The sequence below is a fragment of the Malus domestica genome, chromosome 03 (genome assembly GCF_042453785.1).
Source record: "Malus domestica chromosome 03, GDT2T_hap1".
In the NCBI taxonomy this organism is placed as follows: Eukaryota; Viridiplantae; Streptophyta; class Magnoliopsida; order Rosales; family Rosaceae; genus Malus; species Malus domestica.
In genome coordinates this window covers 25318312-25342262 of record NC_091663.1, presented here as the reverse complement: position 1 = coordinate 25342262, position 23951 = coordinate 25318312, and the positions used below count along the sequence as shown (strand labels likewise).

The window sequence follows — 23951 nt, the reverse complement described above, 5'->3', positions numbered from 1 at the left end:
CAAACCTAACAATGTTAAAGCTCCCGTTATGTAGAGGACATATGTCAAAATAACATGCTTGAGTTCAGAGTTGAGGGTGTGGTGCGGTTCCCGTTAGTTACGATGGAGTTCAGTCTTTTTTTAAATCATGGCATGCCACACAGGATATATAAAGTTCTTTTTTATTTTTAACACTTGAGCATGCATGAAGACATTTTAATAAAATCATGCCAAACATTCTTTACATCACTTTTTTTATCATAAAGATAGATTGCATTAAATACGAGTTGAAAGGTTTACGTCTTTAGCTAGAATATTGAAAAGAAACTATGGGCCAATACAATCCTAGCTAAATGATCCGTTATGTTTTTGAACAAACATAGCTATAGAATGCGCCACTCGGTTATCTTCCTTACAAGTAAACATGAACAAAACAATCCCTACTTCATTTGCAATAACCTAAATATCATGTATGAACTTTCCAATGACACCTCCACACTTATCTTCCTTTTGGCCATCTGAATCACCAATTTCGAGTCAGATTCAACAACCAAAGTACAATATCCTTCCTCTTTAAAAAACTACAGTGCCTCCCTAATGGCAGCCGCCTCTGCCATCATGGTAGAGGACAACTGCAGCTTCCCTGTCCCTCCTGCAACCACCAGCTAACCAACAAAATTACAGAGCACCCACCTTGTGGCCCCACGCATTCATTTACTACACCAAGTAGCATTACAATTGAGTTTAAGTGTACCAAACTGTGGTTTGTGCTATCCATCCCGCACCCCCACCATCTTTACCATTGTACTCCTATTCACCGTGCTTCTTCCCTCATCAACCACCTTCTCACTTTCTTGAAACTCTACCACTTGTTTCCTCGACAATTCTAAAGCCTTCACAAGATGACAATTATTGAAAATCATGGCATTTTTGCACTTTTAAATACGCCATAATCCAAACACAATACTCTAAAGAATATCATCCTTGTCCTCAACATCCTGAACCTTTAAGCAAATCTTCTTCCAACTTTCAAGAAATCCACACCCGTTACTTCCTGCAAATTTAGTTGAACCAAAATCCCAAACTAGAAAGCCTGACTAAATTCACATTAAAAAACCAAGTGATTCTCCGTCTTTATTTGAATTGCACGGTTGGCACACACATCAGGCACTCGCATATGTCTTATTTGTAAGTTATAGCACACAGCCAAAGCATTGTTACAACACCTCCATAATAAAATCTTCATTTTATTTGGAATCCTCAATTGCCGAAACCTCATCCACGTGTGGTTGTTTTTGTCCCGCTCACTCGTCAAACCCTTCGCCTTCCTTCCCAACTCCCCCGCCTCCATCATCTTCATCGCTACTTTATACCCAAACTTCACCGTATAATCCCCATATTTAGTAAAATGCCAAACGATCCGGTCATGACATCCTCGTCTACGAATAGGGATACCCAAAATCTAGTTCACATCCTCCAATGCGAAATGTGCGCCTAGCAACTCCTCATTCCACGCTAATCTATCTTCGTTCATTAACTTTGTTGATGCACAAAACCGAATAGGTCTTGGAACAACGTAAATCCGACCATGAATCTGCAAGAAAGTAAATAACACAAGATGTATCGTGGTTCACCCTAATGTTTGGACTACGTCCACACTGATGTTGATTGTATTTCTCTCTAACTATATGTATGGATTACAAGGGTGAGGGGGAGTCCCCCAGAGAAAGAGAGAGTTTGAGAGTGTGAGGGGGTTGTTGGATATGAGCCTGTCTTTAGGGATGTCAGGCTCTCTTCCCAAGGCCTAAAACTTGGCCTCTCTCTTGGCCTCCCCTAATGAGGAGAGTGAGGAGTCATTTTATAGAATAAAGGCTCCTTGCTTATTACATATTTGCCCCTTCATTTATTACATAATTACATTTGAGTCCCTCGAGTATTTATACGAGATCTAAATACGGAGACCCTAAGTATGGTACAAACAGTAGTCCCCCAAGTATTCAGTCAAGAGAGTCTTTTGGCTGGAGACTTGAAATTCAGTCAATGTATGGGCCGAAGTAACTAAATGTCGTCTTGAACTGATACTCGATATGAGACGATGCTCAATCTGAAATAATGTTCAACTAGATGTAACACATGTTGCGAGACTGTTCGGTTTGTGGCTTATGTTGCCTTGGTTGGCTCGGCTTGTGGCATTGAAGGTGAGGGAGTCCCTTTTATAGAATAAGGGCTCGCTCCTCAATACATAAATGATGGGCTAGAGTTGATGCTCGCGGTGAGGCGGTTGCTTAGCAGGCGACGATGCTTTCTAATGATGGTGAGGGAGTCCCTTTTATAGAATAAGGGCTCGCTCCTCAATACATAAGTGATGGGCTAAGAGTTGATGCTCACGGCGAGGCAGTTGCTCAGCAGGTGGTGATGCTCTCTAATGATGGTGAGGGAGTCCCTTTTATAGAATAAATGATCGCTCCTTAATACATAAATAATTGGTGCTCTCTAATGAAAGTAGGGGAATCCTTTTTATAGAATAATGGTTCGCTCCTCAGTACATAAATAATGGGCTAGAGTCCTCCACGTATTTTTCATGAGGCCCAGTTCTGGAAGCCCAATATATGGTACATAGTGTAGTCCCCCAAGTTTTCAATCAATAGAGGTTGTTGGCTAGAGACTTCAAATTCAATCCATGTATGGGCCGAAGTGGCAGTTGTTCGGAGGTGGTCTTTGTATACCATGCACTGAAGCTTTGTAGGTGAAGCTTTGAAAGTGAAGCTTTGAAGCTGGAGCTTTTGTAAATGAAGCTAGAGCTCTGTAAATGAAGCTTTCGAAGTTGATTGACATGAATGATGCTCATGAATGTTTATGTTGATTGACATGAGTGATGCTCATGGGTGCTCTCTAATGAAAGTGAGGGAGTCCCTTTTATAGAATAAGGGTTCACTCCTCAGTACATAAATAATGGGCTAAGTCCCCCAAGTATTTTTCATGAGGCCCAGTTGCGGAAATCCAATATATGGTGCATAGTGTAGTCCCCCAAGTCTTCAGTCAATAGAGTCTGTTGGCTGGAGACTTCAAATTCAATCCTTATATGGGCCGAAGTGGCAGTTGTTCGGAGGCAGTATTTGTATACCCTGCACTGAAGCTTTGTAGGTGAAGCTTTACAAGTGAAGCTTTGAAGCTGGAGCTTTTGTAATGAAGCTTTTGAAGCTGGAGCTCTTGTAAATGAAGCTTTCGAAGCTGGAGCTCTATAAATGAAGCTTTTGAAGCTAATTGACATGAGTGATGCTCATGAATGTTTATGTTGATTGACATGAGTGATGCTCATGAATGTTGACATGAGTGATGCTCATGAATGTTTATGTATGATTGACATGAGTGATGCTCATGAATGTTTATGTATGATTGACATGAGTGATGCTTATGTATGATGGTGATTGTCATGAGTGATGCTCATGTATGTTGACATGAGTGATGCTCATGAATGTTTATGTATGATTAACATGAGTGATGCTCATGTATAATTTTGGATTGACATGAGTGATGGTCATGTATAATTTTGGAGTACTAGACGTACTTTTGATCACTTGGTTGGTGATGATAGTGGTAGGCTGCCGAATAATTTTGGAGTACTGGACGTACTTTTGATCACCTAGTTGGTCATAATAGCGGCAGACTGCCGAATAATTTTGGAGTACTGGACGTACTTTTGATCACCTGGTTGGTGATAATATAGGGGTGAACCTTAAGTGGAGGGATGGAGGTTTTAATTTTGAAACCATAAGGCCTGGCTCTTTTGGGCATATGGGTCTTCGCCCTCCACATAACAATCCAGCCCATTATTTTGGGCTTGTCGTTTTTTTTTATTTTTTTTATTACCCTCTGATGGGGTTATACAGATGTTTCCAAAAGATAAGAAAAATAAATCACATCATTCAAAAATAAATCCGACCCTCTGCTCAATGGGTCACGCCCATAATTCCCCTTTCTGCATGCCATCACCACCGTAATTGTGTCTGCTTTTTTATCTTCTTTTGTTTTCTGCTTTTGCTTTTGTTTCTCTGCTTTGCTTTTGTTTTTCTGTTTTGCTTTTGCTTTCCCATGTGCTCTCGCAGAGCAAAGCTTCCCCTTATTCCTTGTTTTTGCATGTGGGTGGTCGACAGCGCGCCCTCTTTTTAGACAATGGAGTGGGTGGGCAGCCATGCTTGCTTTCTACTTTTTGTCTCTGTTTTTCTCCATTATTCTCATATCTTTTTTTCTTTTTCTTTACTCCAGTAAGATCAACTTGTCCTTATTGTTGAGATTTGAAATAGGAGGAAGAGCCTTGACGCTATGGGCCTCGAAGCAAGCATCCCAACCCTATTGCTGTCTCGAAGCAAGTGATCCCAACCCAGTACCCGGCAGACCATAGAAGAGCATGTGAGGACAATTTGATGTCTCGAGGGTGTTGGTGAGGACTCGGACCACCCCGTCCTGCTGCGCTACATCTTTCACTTGTCTCGGCCAATATTTTTCGACCCATGGTTGAGAGCTCTGAACCAGTGGCGCCATGGATGTTTTTTTGACACTTTCTAAAGCTGCTGCACCGACAGCTGAAGGAGTATTTGGCATTACCCTAATAAATCGGCTGTGACCTACCCATTCCTGCAGATATTTCAATTTGACACCAGCAGCAATTGAAACAAGCAGCTTCTTCCTGGAAAGCAGCGGCCTTAACTACAAAACTACATCTTTAACAACTTGAGGTTTGACCGAGAAAATGACGACGTCACTCTTTTCCACCACGTCGTTGTTTTGGAGAGGAGATGGATTCCGAAGGACTCGAAGGCTTGGCGTCGAGATCGGGATTGTCCTTGATTGTCCTTGAGATCGGGCACTCCCTCACCTTCTTCCTGTAATAAGTGAAGGAACACAGTTGCGAAAACAGCATCGGGAGACGAAGCATCAGGTCCCTCTGGCGCAGGCGGGCTGGCCACATCTAGAGTCGGAGTAGCCGCCAGAGACTTGTGCTTCGACTTCTTGGTCTTGCTGGGAGTCGGAGCAACGGCCGGCTTGGGTGGAACCAACGCCGGAGTGGGAGAAGATTTGGGGGTGGCAACCAGAGATGGTGACTTGGGCTTAGGAGCTGCAGCTGGTGTAGTAGCTGGAGGGGTGGTGGTTGGAATAGCAGGAGAGTTAGTAGGCGCGGACGATGGAGCCTATCTTCCGATGTTGGCGACAAGAAGGCAAATGAGTGTGATGGTGAAAATGTTGTTCCGTTCCATCTCTCTCAGACTTAGCAGTCGCAGGTTCAGATGTTCAGAAGGCTTATTAGCAAGCTGAGAGGGCTTCCAGTAACCGATTCAAAAGGGGCCGAAGTATCGATCTCCGCCCTCAAAACCCTCTTCTCATTCTTTGCATCCAGACCCGACTCCGACACTCCGATGATTCCGGTCTCCATGTCCAAACCCGACAACCCAAATGAAATCCTAACAACACGAATACAAAGATTGAAACTTTCTCAGAAACCTAACAACACTTAGCGAGTAGATTAATGATTTTGGTTTCTGAGCAAACAGAGTTCAGAGTCTTTCCAAGGACAAAGAGTATTATATATATCAGAACTAGATAAGTGAAAAGAATAATATGTAAGTCGAACGATGGAGATGAAATAGGAAAACTGTTGAGTGGGTGTGGTTGTCTCTTGGGTTTTGCAGATCCACCGTGGACAGTGGTGAGGTTATGAAGGTTTCACGGTGGTGAGATGAAAATTTGAGAGAGAACCGACATGGCTTGTCATGTCGATTCCCATAGACGGCGCCAAATGTTGATGCACAAAACCGGATGGGTCTTAGAACAACGTAAATCCGACTATGAATCTGCAAGAAAGTGAAGAACACAAGATGTATCGTGGTTCACCCCAATGTTTGGGCTACGTCCACACTGATGTTGATTGTATTTCTCTTTAACTGTATGTATGGATTACAAGGGTGAGGGGGAGTCCCCTAGAGAAAAAGAGAGTTTGAGAGTGTAAGGGGGTTGCTGGATATGAGCCTTTCTTGGGGATGTCAGGCTCTCTTCCCATGGCCTAAGACTTAGCCTCTCTCTTGGCCTCCCCTAATAAGGAGAGTGAGGAATCCTTTTATAGAATAAGGGCTTCTCACTTATTACATATTTGCCCCTTCATTTATTACATAATTACATTTGAGTCCCCCGAGTATTTATACGAGATCTAAATACGGAGGCCCTAAGTATGGTACAAACAAACTTCATCACCATTTTAGCCTGAAGGTTATGGTTTGGAGTAACCTTAAATGTTGGTGGCTTCGGTATCCAAGGATCATCTCAAATCCGGATGCTCATCGCATCCCCCACTCTCCATCTCAACCTTCGCTCTAACAACATTTCCACTTCAATAATACCTTCCAATCCCTCTGAAGAATTCCTTCCCAACCGCGCCTCCCAAAATGATTGCCCAGGAAAGTGTTTATCGCGCAGAACCATAGCTAAGACGAAATTTTCTTAATGGGGTAAATTGTAACAACCCGTCTTAAATTTTAAGTTTTAATTAGTTAAATTTACAAAAATACCCCTAACAACGAAAGCGTTGACTCTCATTTTATGAATGTAGGAATTTTTCTTTTAATTTATTCACGTAGCACTCATCAATACGAATGTGTAGGCGCAAGCAGATTTGAATTCGGAGCTAAATCGAAGTTTTTACAAATTTTTGAACGTCAAGGGCATTTATGCAAATTCACATTAAAAGATATTTCTCCATTTTGGATCTTCCCTTGGCTGACACGTGTCTAATTCCCCATTTTTTTGGGGTGTTCCTTCCCTGTCCCAAGATCTCTTTCCCTCTCTTTATTTTCTTATTTTTCTTCTTCTTTCCTTTTCATCATCACTCTCCCGCCCTCTCATTTCTCGCTTCTCCCGTGCTCTCGCTCATCTCACCTTCGAACTCTCCCTTTTCTCTTCGTCCACGACAGCGCACCACCACCCAAGCACCACGTCAAGAATCCCCAAGCATGGCGAGTTCACCACACACTCATTTCCCTTTCTTTGCACAGTAGAACCTTTACTGTGCAACCTTTTTCTCTGGTGAATTCTTGCCGTTTCCAGTGAAGGTAAATCTCAAAATTGGTCCATATCATTGTAGATCGTGTCAAGGTTCACAATTAGTAAGTTTTTGGGTGGTTTTGGTGATGTAGGAACACGAAAAATACAAAGGAAGTCACTGTTTAACTCTGGAAATTTTCAAATCCATGGTCCTTTTGCCACCTTCTAGCCATTTTTCTGACCAACTCCGATCTCGGTTGGGCCTCCTAAGGTTTACTCAGAAATTCGACGAAATACCAGTTTTCCGGTGAACCCACGACCTTCCAGGCCATTTTTCAGCCAAACCATGGTGAGTTAGTCGTCAAGAAAGGTACCAATCTGCTCGTCTCGTTCCGAGGTGCGTTGTTAGCAGCGACCCCATTCTTTCTAGCTTGAACGGCTCTTTGGTGACAAACTATCTATCAGTGGACCCTTCTCAAATTGCATGTTTTTATAAAGATATTAGGCTTGCATGCATTTCATATTTCATTATATTTAAATTTACTTATTTCATTTACATATGTTCTTTCTTCATAACTTGCATGGATATTAAAATGGCTTCGTCACCTTCGGGTATCGACCATCACGTGCCCATCCTTGTGTTTGGAGGGTAACGGGGTTGAGGCATGTCTTACCAAATTTAAAAAAAAAGGATGAATTGCTAATTTAGTTCATGAATTATTACCTAAGTGAAAATTGTTCCTAAACTATTTTTTTTTTCTGAAAAATCAGTCATTGAATTCTAAAAATCAGCCAATTATATTCCTAATATTATATTCAAAGATACTATATTCAATTTTCCTTCAATTTAGGCCATGTTACTTGCATGTGATACACATTATAGGGTAGATTGGTAATTTTCAAAAAGAAATAGTATATGAAGTTAACTTTGGACGGTAAATTAAACGTTAAATTCGTAACCTATATGAAATTTTAAGGGCTTATAGGCAAGAAAATGATGATATTACACTCTAAAGTGTGTTAGGTGACTTAAGTTGAAGAAAAATTAGATAAAATAGTTTTGAATATAATAATAGGGATGAAATTAGCAATTTTTAATGAATTTAGGGACTTATTTTACCGAAAAATAATTCAAAGACTTAATTTTCACTGAGGTAATTAGAGACTAAATTGACACTTCAACCTAAAAAAAAAAAAAGATATGATAAACACACTAGTTTTATTTTTCTACACATCTATGTTTAATTGTGTTACTAATTGTTTATCCGTTTGATAGTAAAAAATAAAAATAATGTGTAAGAGTCGAAAAATAGTTTGGTTAGGAGCTGATCAGGAAAGAAAAAAGGAAAAAAGAAATTTATTTTTGTCTCTGAAGTCTGTGAGACTCTGTACCCAAAAAAGATATATTTTGACAGGGATCAAGATTCTCTCCTGAGTTAAGAGTGAGGATCTTCCTGAGTAAGCACATCAGGTCATTCAAATTTTATCCAATGGTTACAAAAATAGAGTCCCTCTAAAAGTTATAATAATTGTAATCGTTAGATAAAATTTGAACAGTCCGATGGACCTGCTCAGGAGGATCCTTACCCTTAGCTCAGGAGATGATCCTGATCCTTTTGACAGCATAAGAAAGTAATAACCACATTCACCAAAAAAATAAAAATAAAAAGATAATAACCACAACAAGAGACACGGAATGCGGTTCCTCAATAAACAAAAAATGTGAAAGGTTCCGGATTCGATGCTTCGAGCCGATGAGTCTGCTTAACTGTGGTCACTAGCAGAGTGAAATTTTTATAACTTCTTTGGCCCAAAAAGAGTGCATAATCATAATGTGCCACAAGTTATCTCTTCTTTTCTTTTCTTTTTTTTTTTTAAAAAAAAAAAGAAAAAAAAGAAGAAGATAACGATAATATAGATAATTCTGTAGAGGGTTTTAGGGTATATTCTTTGTCTCTCTTCCTCTATCTAGTAAAATGGTACCTTTTTCTCTCTGCCCCTCCTCCCATTCCTCCTCCTCCTCTTCTTGTCTGAAACTCTTCTCTCAATCCCAGTTCATCATTACTACTCTCTCCAATCTCTCTGGTCGCAAAAGGAGGTCCAATTCCAGCTGCCGCTTCGTGGTGCTCTCCACCCACTCCAACCCCAAAATTCTCAAGTCCAACCGCCGGTCCCGCTATGGCCAGCCTCTCACCCCCTACGACCAAGACGACGACGACCAGGTCTCTCGTGTTACTGACGTGTCCGACGACGATTGGTTGCTCAATGTGAGTAAATTATTCTGCACCCCCATTTGTTTGTTTTTCATTAATTATAAGCATAATAAGAATGCTGCTGCTTCAGTTATGCTGACTTTTTGGTACTGCCCATTTGTTTGTATAGGTTAATTTGTAGTTTCAAGTTTTTTTCTTTTGGAGTTGTTGGTTTTTCCCTTCATTTGGTTGCTTATTGGATTGAGGTTGATGCTGGTTTTGTGGGTTTTTTCTTTTTCCTTTCAAGCTTTTTGGGTTCTTGAAAATGTATGCAACAAGCTAAATGTATAATGAAAGACGATGAGCTTGAAAGTATTTCGCATTTCGTCACCCAACATTCGGAAAATTGATTGTTGGGTTGTGATCAGTTGTTTATAATTATATGTGATGTGATAAGCTATTGGATGAAATGTTAGTTTGGTATGAATGTATATATGACACGAGTAGCTTTTTTTTTTTTTTTTTTTTTGAACATCATCTGAATTTTCTGTGTGGATTGCTTCCCCAGGATGACTTTGCGGAAATTTCAGATTTTGATGTTAGTAGAAAGAGGCCCAAATCCCACAAGGGGTTTTCCAATGGTCATTTGGATGGCAGAAACAGCAAGCGCACTCTAGAGAAGAGTAACAAGGAAGACTACAATTATAGTCCAAGCAAAAAAAAAGAAGTCACTTCCGTGGATGTTCCTCGCAAGGGAAAGGTAGCTTGTGGATTGACATGAAGAGCTTTCAAATTCTATGATCAATTATAGTTGAACATTTGTACACCATTTCATACGAAAGTGCTGATTTGTTTTATTTGATTTCAGCTAGCAACAAGGAAGGCTATGGAGGATAGATTCCCTCGACTGTCAGAAGAAGTCCAATTGGATGAGAAGTGGTTACCCCTTATTGATTATCTAAGCACATTTGGGCTTAAGGAATCACACTTTATTCAAATGTATGAGAGACATATGCCTTCTCTTCAAATAAATGTGTGCTCAGCAAAGGAAAGGTTGGAATATTTGTTGAGTGTTGGTGTCAAACAGAGAGATGTAAGAAGAATGATTTTGAGGCAGCCACAGATCCTCGAATATACAGTTGAGAACAATTTGAAGTCCCATGTTGCTTTCCTGATGAGTCTGGGTATTCCGAATTCCAGGGTCGGGCAGATTATTGCTGCTACTCCATCCCTCTTCTCCTATAGTGTTGAGAACTCGTTGAAACCAACTGTGAGATACTTAGTTGAAGAGGTTGGGATTAAGGAAAAGGATTTGGGTAAAGTTGTGCAGTTAAGCCCTCAAATTCTGGTTCAGCGGATTGATATATCATGGAATACTCGTCTGCTATTTCTTTCTAAGGAAATAGGAGCAACCAGAGATAGTATAGTGAAGATGGTTAAAAAACATCCTCAGTTCCTCCACTATAGCATTGATGATGGGCTATTGCCCAGGATCAATTTCCTTAGGAGTATTGGGATGTGTAATTCTGACATCTTGAAAGTTTTAACTAGTCTAACACAGGTATGCTTACTTTCCTTTATGCCCATTGGATTATTGTTGCGTTCTTTCTATTTGGATGGGATTTATTCATACTTGTGTGACAAGAAACAATTTTTCTTTCATGTTTATGTATTTTGGAGTACTATGATTCATGACTTCCTTTACTGATAACCTGTCAAGTTCCGAAGAAGAAGAAAAATAGCTTTCTTGCTTCTTCCCACTTCACAAGTTAATTTTCTGAATCTTTACCAATGTTCCTTGTCGATTTCTGACATATATCCTTGCAGGTACTATCCCTATCACTGGAGGATAACTTAAAACCGAAGTACAAGTACTTGATAAATGAACTTCATAACGAAGTGCATTCCTTGACCAAATATCCTATGTACCTAAGCTTGTCATTAGACCAGAGAATTCGCCCTCGACATAGGTTCTTGGTTTCTCTGCAGAAAGCTCCTAAGGGGCCATTTCCTCTAAGTTCATTGGTCCCAACTGATGAATGCTTCTGTCAACAATGGGCTGGAACTAGCTTAGATAAATATTTGGCTTTCCGGCAGAGCTTACTGCTCAAAGAGTTTGCAAAAAATATGAAAGAAAGGGATAACATCCTCCATTAAAGTATGTGTGGGTTACTGACACGTGTTTGATGAGCCAAGCATCCTCCCTTAGCAACTTCATATGCTGGTAAATTTCAAGGTATGACATTGTTAACAAAGTTGCCATGAAGTTGAGAGCCCCCGCTTATCACAAATCTGGAATAAGAAGGTTTCCAGGTTTTTGACAGTTTTTGGTTTGGGTGGCTAGTTTGTTTCTCATATAGAGTATATAGGTTGTCGTTGTGCACTCCAGTGCCATTATTTGTTTATACCGGAGCTGCTCCAGTTTTGTGTAGAAGGTTACGCTCCAGGTCAAAGCATCTGGATGAGTATTAACTGCTTGTGACGGAAAAGATAAAACACTCTCATCGTGGAGTTCTATACTTTTAAGGTGATTAATATTTATATATACTATTTATTCTTTGAGGAACTTAAGGTAATTTATTTCTAATTGAACAAGAAACGATAGTTGTTTGAGGAATAATTGGTCTGCCACTTGAATGTTAACATCTTTGGTTATCCGTACTGAATTCCTTCACATTAGTAAACAATTGATTTAATACAACATGATGTATCTGTTACATTGTTCTATTTACTGCCCTTTCTCTAGATATTTTCTCATTACATTGTTTTATATGATTTTATAGTTTCTAATGATTGACCAACTCATTACAGGTTGTAGTGTATTTGTATCTTCGCGACGCTCAAGTGGACAAACAAGAAGCTTTACTAAGTGCAATTGATTTAAAACGCAAGGGCGCATTCTTGTATTTGCACTTTTTGTACCTACTCTATGCTTCATCCGTCATCCGTAGGATGACTTTTTGTTGCTTGTTCATCCTCAATGAAACCCCGGAAACCAGCACTGCTAGCTTGTAAACCTTTTTTTTCTTTCTCTTCTGCTAAACTTTTTGTTTTTAGTTACCTGTAATACGCACGTCCGAAGTTTCTATTTATATTGTTAGTATATGTGTGGTTTTGTTATCTGACTGCTATAACATTTGTTGAATGTTGATGTGTTTTCGTTTTTAGAATGTAAAGCTGCCTTTCCAGTGCAAGTTTCATATATAAAAACCCGAGATCTATGAATGCCTTTCTGCAGAAATGTAACTTGGAGCGGCAGTGTATTGTTTGCTGCTGACTGTTGGTTTATCTGTGCTCTCCTTTATAGGGCCCATTACTTAAGTACTTTATTTGGGCTTTAGATATTCAGTCCAAAGGGCCTTTGTAAGGCCCAGATACCACCCTTAACATTGTCACCACCCCCAACCACTGTTGCGACAATACAATTCTCGTCACAAGGCTTTTGGCTGGCTGTAACCCTAGAATTATATGACCTCAACTCATGATCTCACAGTTGGCTTCCATATAATCTTTACCCTTTTTTTTAAACCGTTTCCTTAAAAAAATTTTACAAAAAAAAGATAAGAGTAGTATTTTATTGGTCAACACATACAAATACAGAGATGTCAATTGAGCTTATTGTTCTAGTGACCATGAAATTGATCTAGAATTAAGTTTTACGGACACACGAATTGAACGAGACCACATAAAGTCATCGCAAAGGAGCAGCTGAAAATAAACAAACGAAATGTAACTGTGAAGACTACTTTATTAACGGAAAACAAGTAAACAAGATTACCGAAATGACTGACTTATTCTCATACTAAACTACAAGCCATATTTATAGAGAACAAAAGAAACCCTAATTTGGATGGGATAATGCCCAATCCCAAACAATAAAAATGAACCTAAATATTATTATTTTTCAACAGAAACGAGATAAATTGTTTAAAGACTAGAACACATAACTCAATACTCACAAAAAATACATCCAGCAATCGCAAAAGCTAGAATACAATTTGTGCTAAGGATTTTAATAATACAACCATATTGCATTGGCATTTGGTAGTGAAGTCCTCCTCCAACGTAATTGTATTAACGAAACTTGCGGGCAGGGCCGGCCCTGAAAAAATGGGGCCCAGGCGAGCCTTCGAGTGGGGGCCCTAAAGTTCTTTGACACCCAACTCATTGTACATTTATACCTATAAGAAAATATTTCGCTAAATACATGAAAAAGTTCATTTCTACATCAAAAATCATTAGAATTCATATCCAAAGAAGAAAGATATGCAAACATTACTTAAATATTACTCGTCTCGCGTTTTTGGACGCAAATGTATTAATTAAGTTTACATAACTAAAATTCAATATTCTGTAAACAACAAATTGACAAAGAAACAAACTAAAATTCATATTTTATGTACTACCCAACACAAAAGTTTGATACAAATGACACAACACAAAACGAGGTGCATAAACAATACAGTAAAATTCAATATTGAAACTTCGAATTATCTTGAACCAAAACTAGTTAGGAAGAAAAAGTAACCAACCTTGTTAAGTGCACCCATAATCCACGTATCTCCTTGAAGGGATTTAACTACTTTATTAAGTGCATCCACAAGTTTGAATACTCTGATTTCGCATAAACAATATGCATTGAAATAAACAAATCATAAACCCTAGAATCGAAAATCCTAATTATATTTACAAACACAGCACTCGCAAATTAAATTATAGAAAAAGAAGCAAAAGATAAGAGAAGCATTGATCGGGCACCTGATCTCTGTAAGTGGAGTGGGAAAGAACCGATTCGCAGGCGCAGACTTGCTACCAGTATGTTGTGCGTTAAATTCCCAAAAAAAAAGTTGAATTGTTGCTGAAGTTTCACCCCACTCAAGACACTTTGTACGCCAAGTTTCAAGACAATTATGTGAAATATTTTATTAAATTCTAACTCTAAAGATATATTTATATATGTTATATATATACACACATTTAAAAAGAAATATTTTTGGGGCCCCCCACCCAAAACGCTGCACGGCAAGTTCCAAAAAAATATTTATAATTTCATATTTAGATATTTTACTCAAACTACAAAATTATATATATAAATATATATAGAAAATTATGATTGGCACTCTAAAATTCTCATTTTACATTCTAAACCTTCTATATTTAGAAAGAAAAATACACTTGTGAAGAGTGTATGATGAAATTTTTAGAATATCAATAACACTTCCTTATACATAAAAAAAAAAATTGAGGGCCCTCTCGAAATGGGGCCCTAGGCGGTTGCCTACTTAGGCTACACCCAGAGCCGGCCCTGCTTGCGGGCATAATTTGATCCAGTCTGCGGGCAGAAGCTTGCACGTTATCGATTCCAGGGTCGGTTTGCTTATTTAGATCATAGAAAACCCTCAAATATAATTTTGTGAATGTCAATTTCGGAAAACTAAATTTAGCAGTGAAAGGAAGAGACAGTGAATGAGACAAAGGACACTGCAGGTTTGTCCTTTCTATATCTTACAGCATTTTTATTACTAGTTTTGATATTTTGAGATTTTTATTTGAATAATCCACAGATTTTTTTAGTTACCACACTTTTATTTAATTATGTTTGTTGTCTTCGATGATATATTCATTCTAATAACTAGAAATTTAAAAAAAAAGAAGAAGTTAAAAATGCAGTATTCCTACTCAATATTCATTTGTGGATGTTGTGGTGGTTGGTTCTTGTGAAACTTGGAAAAAAAGACGTTCTTACTTGTCACCTAGTGTATAGATAATCAAGTAAATCAATGATAAAGGAAAAATGTACCACGTTTAGGTGAGTTCTACTCCACTAAGCATTACTTTGGGAAAAATCAAAAGAAACTTTTCTTAAGAACGATCAATAACGTGCACGATGTAGACATGTTAAATGTAAGCCAGAAGATATGGATTAGCCACATTCAAATAACTGAAAAAATAACATTCACAAAAACTTAACTTTGAAAGTTAATTGTAAATCTAACAGAAAAGCACCAAGAGGTAAACATCACACAACCCATTGATGATCTTGCAAGCATTGGCAATAAGGCACTACTATAAGTTACATTTAACAAACATCGAGATTGCTCCTCGTATTTTCTTGACCAGTGGACAAAAACCACCAAAAACAGAAAAATCACCAACCTAGCTATATGAACAACTCCCACTCAAAGATATGAGTTTGAGAAATAAGTTCAATTAGATTTGAATGATTTTAACGTATAATTTTGCGAGGGTAATGTTAGGGAGACCAAAATTTTGAACCAAATTGTGGAATCAAATGACGTAATTGTTGATGATTGGATTATTAATTAAACGTCAATTAATGTGCATATTTTCTATTGGTGACACATCATTTTGTTTAAAAATTTGGTCTCCTAGCATTATTCATTTTGCGAATAAGTAATGTTAAGTAGATCAATTTTTTAAACCAAATTTGTAAACAATGTGATATGTCACTAATAAAAAATAAGTACACTAATTAATACTTATATAATAATCCAATTACCAACAACCCCACTTACATAGTTTATAAAATTTAGTTTAAATAATAATCTCTCTAACATTATCCCGAAGAGACCTATGATTTGATCCTTCCATTGGCTGTGTAACCGTGTTGAAACCATAAAACACATCAACAGAGATTTTTTTATCATGTATTATAAAACGCACACTAATCACAAATAACAAGAAAATTATGATCACATATATATTAAAAGAATTATTACTTTGCGTTGTGACAAATTAAAAAAACAATATTCCACAAATTTTTAATTTTGAGATAAAACTCTAATTAGACAAAAATACATAAACCAATACTCCATTTTTCTCGACATTAGAAGAACATTTATCTTGAAAAAAAGTGTTGATGATCCGAAGGTGTGGAAGTCTCAAAGACCGTGCTCTCTCCAAACTAAGCAATGTCATGTGGTAAGATACTGTAGTTTCATCTTCCCAATTAACACATTCAAGTAAAAGTACAATTTGTTAAATGACAATGCAATCTTCGCCTAAAATACAGAAAAATTAAAAATATATGCAAACCTTGAATTCATGGAAATTAATTGAAATTAAAAGCACACTTCCTCTCTTTGTTTTGTTCTATGCAGCAATTATAAATGAGGAGCTTCAAACTCAACGAGAGAATAAAAAATAATAAAAATAAATCATTTCAGTAGCAATAAAATAATTAATTAATAAATATAACTACCCACTTTGATTGAAATTATAGAATTGGTATATTTTCTACCTAACATATAGTTCAAGGTAATTTCATCTTCGCTTAATGTGACACAGATTTTAATAAATTTAAAACCTTCTGAAACCGTGAAATATTCTAAGATCCTTTGTTCAACTAAAAGACTAAAATATTACATCAGACACTTTCATGCCTTATTTCTGTGACTTAACACTAGGAAACTGTAAATCTTTCTTGCATATACTTCTACGTATCCACGAATTCTTCTTTACTATGTCCGTCAACCCGTGCGTGATAGGGAGGAATGTCATCTAATGTTTCTTCTGTAGGCAGTATGTACTTGCAGGAAACTTTGCCAAAAAGTTGATGAAGCCAAAGAAAACGAAAGAAGGTTATGTTGTCAAACCAAATATGTTGCATTTGAACTGTTACCTAACTCTATAATCTTTGCGTTGCTGAAACTATATGAGTGTTGAAATGCCACTAGCTATCGTGTTGCAAACGGGCTATCCGGGAGATTAAGTCCTTGACTGCCACAATGAAAGGGAAAATGAAGCAACGACACCTCCTTGTCAGAAAACAAATACAAACAGGAACAATCATTGACAGATGATAAATAGAACAATGTGAAGATTTAAAACCTTCCATCGGAAGAAGAAAATTAACTCATACATGATATACCTATCATGGTCAGTGTAATTGGTTTCTGTGTGCTTGGGTTTATCATCACTTGTAGACCCACTGTTTAGAGCATACAACAGATTATTGAAACATTCTGCAGACGGGAAGTTGAAATTATCTGCATGCACTACAACAATAAGAAATATACCAAGAAGAAAGAAAAACATGGAGTACTAAATTAAAATCGTAAAAGAAGAAAAATGGTTTGCAGACAACTTAAAGAGTTGAAATGAATTACAAACCTTCTGATACTTTTAGCCCATCCATGAAGTAACTAGATTGCGGCTGACTGGCCACAGGCTTTTGCACAAAACGCAGCTCTGCCAGCCTCCTCTCTATTTCAAGTGCATATTCTTGTTCCTCCAAAAGCTTCTTCCTTAACAATCTAGAGTTATCACAGCTTCTTGACACTAAAACAATTTGTGCATTAGCAAAAATAAGCACTCAGTCACCAATTGAACAAAATACGCAATTAATTTGATAAAAGAATAAAATAAAATAAAAGAAAATAACCAAATATCGCAAAATAATCTAAAAGATTTTATTGCCACCATGTCTAAGGTCGGTATAAACATAAACCTATATTGTTTTAACGATTTGAGAAATTTCAGGTGCTACTCACTCGAATAAAACTCGGATTCCATGTCTGTATAGTGCGGAGAATAATATGCTGTAGGTTCCATTCTCTCTTGGTACTTTCTGCACAAAGCAAAGACATGTGAGATTGAAAAAGAGGGTCATTAATATGGAAGAGGGAAAAAGGCCTTCCAGCATCATTTTAACTGAAGCAAAGATCGTAGAGGCAAGAAAAGTATTTGCACTAATGCATGCTATTTCACAAGCAGAGAATTAAAGACAGCTTTACCAACTGTATTGAAGAATTCTACGAACTGTTGGATATATATGCAGTGAAAAATCTTATCACAGTTTCAGTTGTACAAAATCTCATGGAGGTTTTCATATTACAGTTTCCACTGATTACTTTGAGAAGTTTGACTTAGGATGTACAAATCTAAACATAACAATAGGAAAATTTACCTATCAACAAGCTTTGATTTTTCCCTATAAGGCTTCACGAGAACACGAGCCCCACAAACATAATGCGGATTTCCCTTTACCAAAATTGTTTTCACAGTATCGGCATGGACAAAGGTTACAAACCCGAACATCCTTTTCTGTTGGCATGGAATTCTTACATCTTCAACAGGACCAAAAGTGCTGCAAAGAAAACCAGCAAAATGAGAAAACTATTAAACCCTGAAAATATATACCTAAAGAAGCGTGAAATCCTTGTTTCAAAGAGCAATCAGAAAATTAGACTAACTTGAAGTAGTTTGAGACTTCATCTTCACTGAAAGTGCTCTCGGATGGAAACGTTAGATAAATTTGTCGCGAACCGCTAACAATAGGACCAGGATCACCTTTCTCATTCCGATTTTCCATGTATTTTGCAGAGTCTTCCGACAAAATTACAGCATGCTGCCCATGAGGCCTGTAAGTAACACAAAGGCACTGGTTATGTACCGATATCTGAAAGACTATCAGTCAATCAATCACAAAACACTGAAAAGGGGCCAAATTTTGCACCTGTCAATCAGCCGAATACTGTTTCCAAGTCGAGCGAGAAGCTTTGTCAAACTGTAACCAGCCTTGCCATGTCTCTGGCTTTCAGTTAGGTAGCCTTCTGCCTGAAGAGATTTTCCATATCTCTCATAATACATCATTGGCAGAGAAGCAATTGAAATAGGAATCCCTCTTCTTGATCGAAGAAGCTCGGTGATTTCCCACTCCAACTTCTCACGAGACCCCGGTGACAAAACATGATCATCATTTAGGCCATCATTTCCATAGAAGCTATCAGAAATCAATTGTCCATGGTAATACCTACAGCTACTTCCATGCTTACAAAAGCCCTTATTGAAATAGTGACATATCTTAACTTGAAAATCACCGAGGTTTGAAATCCTTCTACCATTTCTAGCACTCAAGCTGCACATTTCAGCATCCCTGTAAAAGTAATCGTTAGAGAATCCTGAAATCTCAGAATTAACTGATTCCATTTGATCCTCCAAACTAAAAAACTGAGCCTGGTTTTGCAGCACAGTAATAGAGTCAGGGTAACCCAATGGCATAAAATCCGGGCTGTGCCTATCAATTAGTTGCCGATCCCAAAATGAAGTTGGGACTTGAAAGGCTGCCGGAGATGAGAAATGCCTTGACGAAATAGGCGAATAAGGTGCGAAAGCACCTGTTGTCCGGTTAAAGGAAGGTGAAAGTGGGGATGACACTGATTTGGTAGCCAACTGCTGAAGTTCAGCCTTGGCTGTCAGTATCACTTGGTGAATCAAGTGTTCCGGAGCCATAGCCAACCGAGCCATGTCCTGCTCGCCATGGTCTTGTAAAAGAAGAAAGCCAATAATCTTCGTAGCATTTTCGGGTTCTAGTTTCTGGATTCTATTGTAAACAGCGGTTGTGGACACAGAAAAATCCATCATCAATCTATTCACTGCCAAAGAATAAACATATTGCAAAGTTTAACTCTCAGAAAAAATGGCCAAAAACACGGGAAATTCATAACCAAGAAAATAAAAACATAAACCAAGAGAAAACATGTGATATATAGAACATTACCCTTCAATGGAGCGAATAAAAGAAAATAAATGCTCTCAATCTACCAGTGCCGTACGGACAGAAATACGACTAAAATACAGAATCTAAACCCTAATATTTGTGAAGAAATACTAAAAATCTAACAGCACTAGGTCAAAGATTCAGTGAACCAAAGATTTTGAGGTTTCTTTCTCTTCTGTCTGAAGATTTTTCCTCCTTTTTCTTTGCATCCATAAAAGGAAAATATAATAAATTAAAATAAATATAATCCAATACAACAATAGAAAAGCTGTAAAGATTATGAGAACAGAGCAGAGCCAGAAATGGACATTTCTCCAAATCTGCATAAATATGATATAAATAAAAATAACATGCTTAAATATTGTAATTTCCATATTTAATCCCAGGGAACAACCAAAACCATAAACTAAGAGAATATTTGGAAAAATTCAACTTACCTTTCAGAAAAGATTGCACTTGCACAGCATAAATAGTGTGTCTTCAAGCACAGAATCTATTGGAACCAAAAATCATTTCCCTTTTTGGAAAAAATTACATTACGCCAACCAACAATATTCTTGACAGTAAAATGACATGGTGCAACTTTTAAACATAAAAAGTCTCAGAAGTTGAATTCTTTTCCAACTCAAAAACCCAGTTAAAAATAATCGAAAACAAAACTAGAAGTTATCATGATAATTAAGAGGGGATTTAAAAAAAAAAAAGTTGATTTATTCGATGAACCGATAAGCAAAACACACATTAGTCTTTATCAAAACAACAAAAACATTATTTGTACTATAAAATCTTTGTGAAAACCCAAAAACTTCAAAGCTTAGAATATTTTTTTTTCAGCAAGAACGGAATCAACAGAGTGAATAAATAACGTGGACGCAAAATACTCACCAATTCATTCAGTCCAACTGCATCAAAAACTAGTCAGAGGCTCAGAAGAAGAAGGAGCACAAAAATCAAACGAGTCTATATTTAGTACTACTTTCTCGTATACCTATTTTGTCACTGAACTTATCCAAAAATATAAATAATGTCTAATTTCAAAATCATATATGTACTGACAGAAATGATGCTTTAAAGCGTACACTTTGAGAGTTCAAATAAAAAAGGATAACTTTAATTAAAATTATTATTGATCATAATCTAGAGATTGTGCGCACTTGATTGTTTAAACTTTTTGTGAATAGATTTTAAAAAGTTCACAGGTGGATATTCTATAATCACAAAAAAATAGGCAACAAATTTTCCACGATTTTCGAATCTGTTCATAACTGTTTTCAAAGTTTGGAACTATTCCAAACCCCATAAATATAAGCAATGATTCGGCCATGCATTCTCATATCAGGTTAGTTTGGATATATTTTTAAAATAACTGAAATTACTTTTGATAAAAAAATTATTTTTTAATAAAAATATAAATAAATCTTTAAACATTTCTTAATAAAATATAAATAAATCTTTAAAATACACTTGAAGTACCTCTCGTTATTTATATTTATAAATGCAAAGTGCTTCAAGTCTTTTTTATAACCAAAGAAGTTTTCTATAAAAACACTTTAAGTCATTTTAAAAACAATGCTAACAAGTGCTTAACTTTTCTAATCCTCTCCTTCTTTATATTTAATAATTTTATCTCATAAACATAAAAAGTATTGAAAAATGAATAATTAAAAAAGTATTATTTGTTATTCGAAAACAAATGTGCTAAAATTCCAAACTAGACATGTGCGCAAACCGCAACTCTTGAAAAACTGAGTTACAAGTAGGCCTGGCAAACGGGTCGTGTCTGTCGTGTTCATGTCGTTTTCATGTAACACCTGTTATCTTAACGGGTCGTGTTGTGTTACACCCGTTATCTTAACAGGTCCTTAATAGGTTGGGTCACTTTACCAGTGACCCAACGGGTAAAGTAACCCGACCCGTTATGACCCGTTAAGAAAAATATATATTTTTTTTCTTAAATTTGCACATACCACACATTGCCATATAAATATTACTTCAAAACATTAAAACACATTTGTCGTTTAAATACTACATCTACACTCGAAAATAAGAGCCTAATAAACAAACATTCATACACTACTAGTCTATTACAAAATATTAAACGTGCAAGGATATGCAAAATGAAAGAGTTTTTGTTTTCAAGGTTGTGAAGCCTTTCTCAAAAGTTTAAACCTTGCCAAAGGAATTCAAAGTTTGCATGTTATTCCTTTTAAAAAATCCTCAATTTTCATCGATCATCATGACATAAGATTTTGTGGTATCCACTAGTGTAAATATTTTAAACTGAAGATCGAATTTATTCATTGTATTCATATAGGGTCAAGGAGTGTAGCTGTAAAAAATCATCAAAATTGAAGTTAAAATAACCGTTAAATCGTGATTTTTCGTTGATAACCGTCGAAAAATTTTGCCTCGTTACTTAATCTCTGAATTTTTTTTTTTTTTTTTGTGATTTTTGGCGTATGCAATCTTGAAGCATATACAAACAAGTTTGACGGTTGGATCGTTGAAATTAATTTCGTAGAATGTGTATCCCATCAAAAAGATAGAATAACTAACACTAGGAGTTTATTTATACTTTCATTAAGCTAGTGTAAATATTTTAAATTGAAGATCAAATTCATTTATTGTATTCATATATGATCAAGGAGTGTAGCTGTAAAAAATTATCAAAATTGGAGTTAAAATAACCGTTAATTCGTGATTTTTTGTTGATAACCGTTGAAAAGTTTTGTCTTATTATTTGATCTCTGAATGTTTGTTTTTTGCAATTTTTGGCATATGCAATCTCGAAGTATATACACAAACATGTTTGACAGTTGGATCGTTCAAACTAGTTTCGTAGAATGCTTATCCCATCAAAACAATAGATTCACTAAGACTTGAGAGTTTATTCATACTTTCATTAAGTATAACATAAGATTTTGTGGCATTCCCTAGTGTAAATATTTTAAATTGAAGATCAAATTCATTCATTGTATTCATATAGGATCAAGGAGTGTAGCTGTAAAAAATTATCAAAATTGGAGTTAAAATAACCGTTAATTCATGATTTTTCGTTGCTAACCGTCGAAAAGTTTTGTCTCGTTACTTGATCTCTAAATGTTTTTTTTTTTGCGATTTTTAGCGTATGTGATGTTGAAGCATATACAAATAAGTTTGACAGTTGGATTGTTGAAATTAGTTTCGTAGAATGCATATCCCATCAAAACAATAGATTCACTAACACTTAAGAGTTTATTCATACTTTCATTAAGTATAACACAAGACCACTAGTGTAAATATTTTAAATTGAAGATCGAGTTCATTCATTGTATTCGTATAGAGTCAAGGATTGTAACTGTAAAAAATCTTCAAAATCGGAGTTAAAATAATCGTTAAATCGTGATCTTTCGTTGATAATCGTCGAAAAGTTTTGTCCTGTTACTTGATCTCTGAATGTTTGTTTTTTGCGATTTTTGGTGTATGTGATCTTGAAGCATATATAAACAAGTTTGATGGTTGGATCGTTGAAATTAGTTTCGTAGAATGCGTATCCCATAAAAACGATAGATTCATTAACAATTGGAGTTTATTTATACTTTCATTAAGTATAACATAAGATTTTGTGGTATCCACTAGTGTAAATATTTTAAATTGAAGATTGAATTCATTCATTATATTCATATAGGGTCAAGGAGTGTAGCTATAAAAATCATCAAAATCAGAGTTAAAATAACTGTTAAATCGTGATTTTTCATTTATAACCGTTGAAAAGTTTTATCCCGTTACTTGAACTCTGAATATTTGTTTTTTGCAATTTTTTGCGCATGCGATCTCAAAGCATATACAAAAATGTTTGATGGTTGGATCGTTGAAACTAGTTTCATAGAATCCGTATCCCATCAAAACAATAGATTCACTAACACTTAAAAGTTTATTCATACTTTCATGAAGTATAACATAAGATTTTGTGGTATCCACTAGTGTAAATATTTTAAATTGAAGATCGAGTTCATTCATTGTATTCGTATAGGGTCAAGGAGTGTAGCTGTAAAAAATCATCAAAATCGGAGTTAAAATAACCGTTAAATCGTGATTTTTCGTTGATAACCGTCGAAAAGTTTTGTCCCGTAACTTGATCTCTGAATGTTTATTTTTTGTGATTTTTTGCTGATGCGATTTCGAAGCATATACAAACAAGTTTGACAGTTGGATTGTTGAAATTAGTTTCGTAGAATTTGTATCCC

The 23951-nt window shown here is 36.4% G+C and overlaps 2 protein-coding genes across 11 annotated transcripts; one reads left to right on the top strand and one right to left on the bottom strand.

Moving 5' to 3' along the window:
• Positions 1–8951: 8951 nt before the first annotated feature.
• LOC103427287 (transcription termination factor MTERF9, chloroplastic-like) lies at positions 8952–12321 on the top strand. Of its 4 annotated transcripts, none has more exons than XM_017330092.3 (6): positions 8952–9278; positions 9772–9963; positions 10072–10764; positions 11031–11439; positions 11626–11730; positions 12015–12321. In XM_017330092.3, exons 1-4 carry the CDS (start codon positions 8988–8990, stop codon positions 11358–11360), a joined length of 1506 nt encoding a protein of 501 aa, XP_017185581.3. In that variant the 5' UTR covers positions 8952–8987; the 3' UTR covers positions 11361–11439; positions 11626–11730; positions 12015–12321. The 4 variants fall into 4 exon arrangements, with proteins under 4 accessions (XP_017185581.3, XP_017185580.3, XP_017185582.3 ...); XM_017330091.3 differs by having other exon boundaries at positions 11548–11730; XM_017330093.3 differs by lacking the exon at positions 11626–11730.
• Positions 12322–16404: 4083 nt separating this feature from the next.
• On the bottom strand, positions 16405–20731 carry LOC103427872 (zinc finger CCCH domain-containing protein 18-like). Of its 7 annotated transcripts, none has more exons than XM_070819197.1 (8): positions 20611–20720; positions 18682–19600; positions 18419–18586; positions 18133–18312; positions 17717–17793; positions 17337–17504; positions 17095–17212; positions 16405–16943 (listed from the first exon to the last, which is right to left on the bottom strand). In XM_070819197.1, exons 2-8 carry the CDS (start codon positions 19587–19589, stop codon positions 16901–16903), a joined length of 1662 nt encoding a protein of 553 aa, XP_070675298.1. In that variant the 5' UTR covers positions 19590–19600; positions 20611–20720; the 3' UTR covers positions 16405–16900. The 7 variants fall into 7 exon arrangements, with proteins under 7 accessions (XP_070675298.1, XP_028955927.2, XP_028955925.2 ...); XM_029100092.2 differs by having other exon boundaries at positions 16674–16981; positions 20611–20731; XM_029100090.2 differs by lacking the exon at positions 20611–20720 and adding an exon at positions 20163–20295 and having other exon boundaries at positions 16674–16981.
• Positions 20732–23951: the final 3220 nt, after the last annotated feature.

Excerpts from the sequence above, each read along its gene's own strand:
- LOC103427872 (XM_029100092.2), bottom strand. The coding sequence starts at position 19,589 with ATGATGGATTTTTCTGTGTCCACAACCGCTGTTTACAATAGAATCCAG. Across the intron at positions 17,794-18,132 it reads AAATCAAAGCTTGTTGATAG|AAAGTACCAAGAGAGAATGG; the intron begins GTAAATTTTCCT and ends TGCTTTGTGCAG. Across the intron at positions 17,505-17,716 it reads GGAATCCGAGTTTTATTCGA|TGTCAAGAAGCTGTGATAAC; the intron begins GTGAGTAGCACC and ends AAATTGTTTTAG.
- LOC103427287 (XM_017330093.3), top strand. The coding sequence starts at position 8,988 with ATGGTACCTTTTTCTCTCTGCCCCTCCTCCCATTCCTCCTCCTCCTCT. Across the intron at positions 9,279-9,771 it reads ACGACGATTGGTTGCTCAAT|GATGACTTTGCGGAAATTTC; the intron begins GTGAGTAAATTA and ends TTGCTTCCCCAG. Across the intron at positions 9,964-10,071 it reads ATGTTCCTCGCAAGGGAAAG|CTAGCAACAAGGAAGGCTAT; the intron begins GTAGCTTGTGGA and ends ATTTGATTTCAG.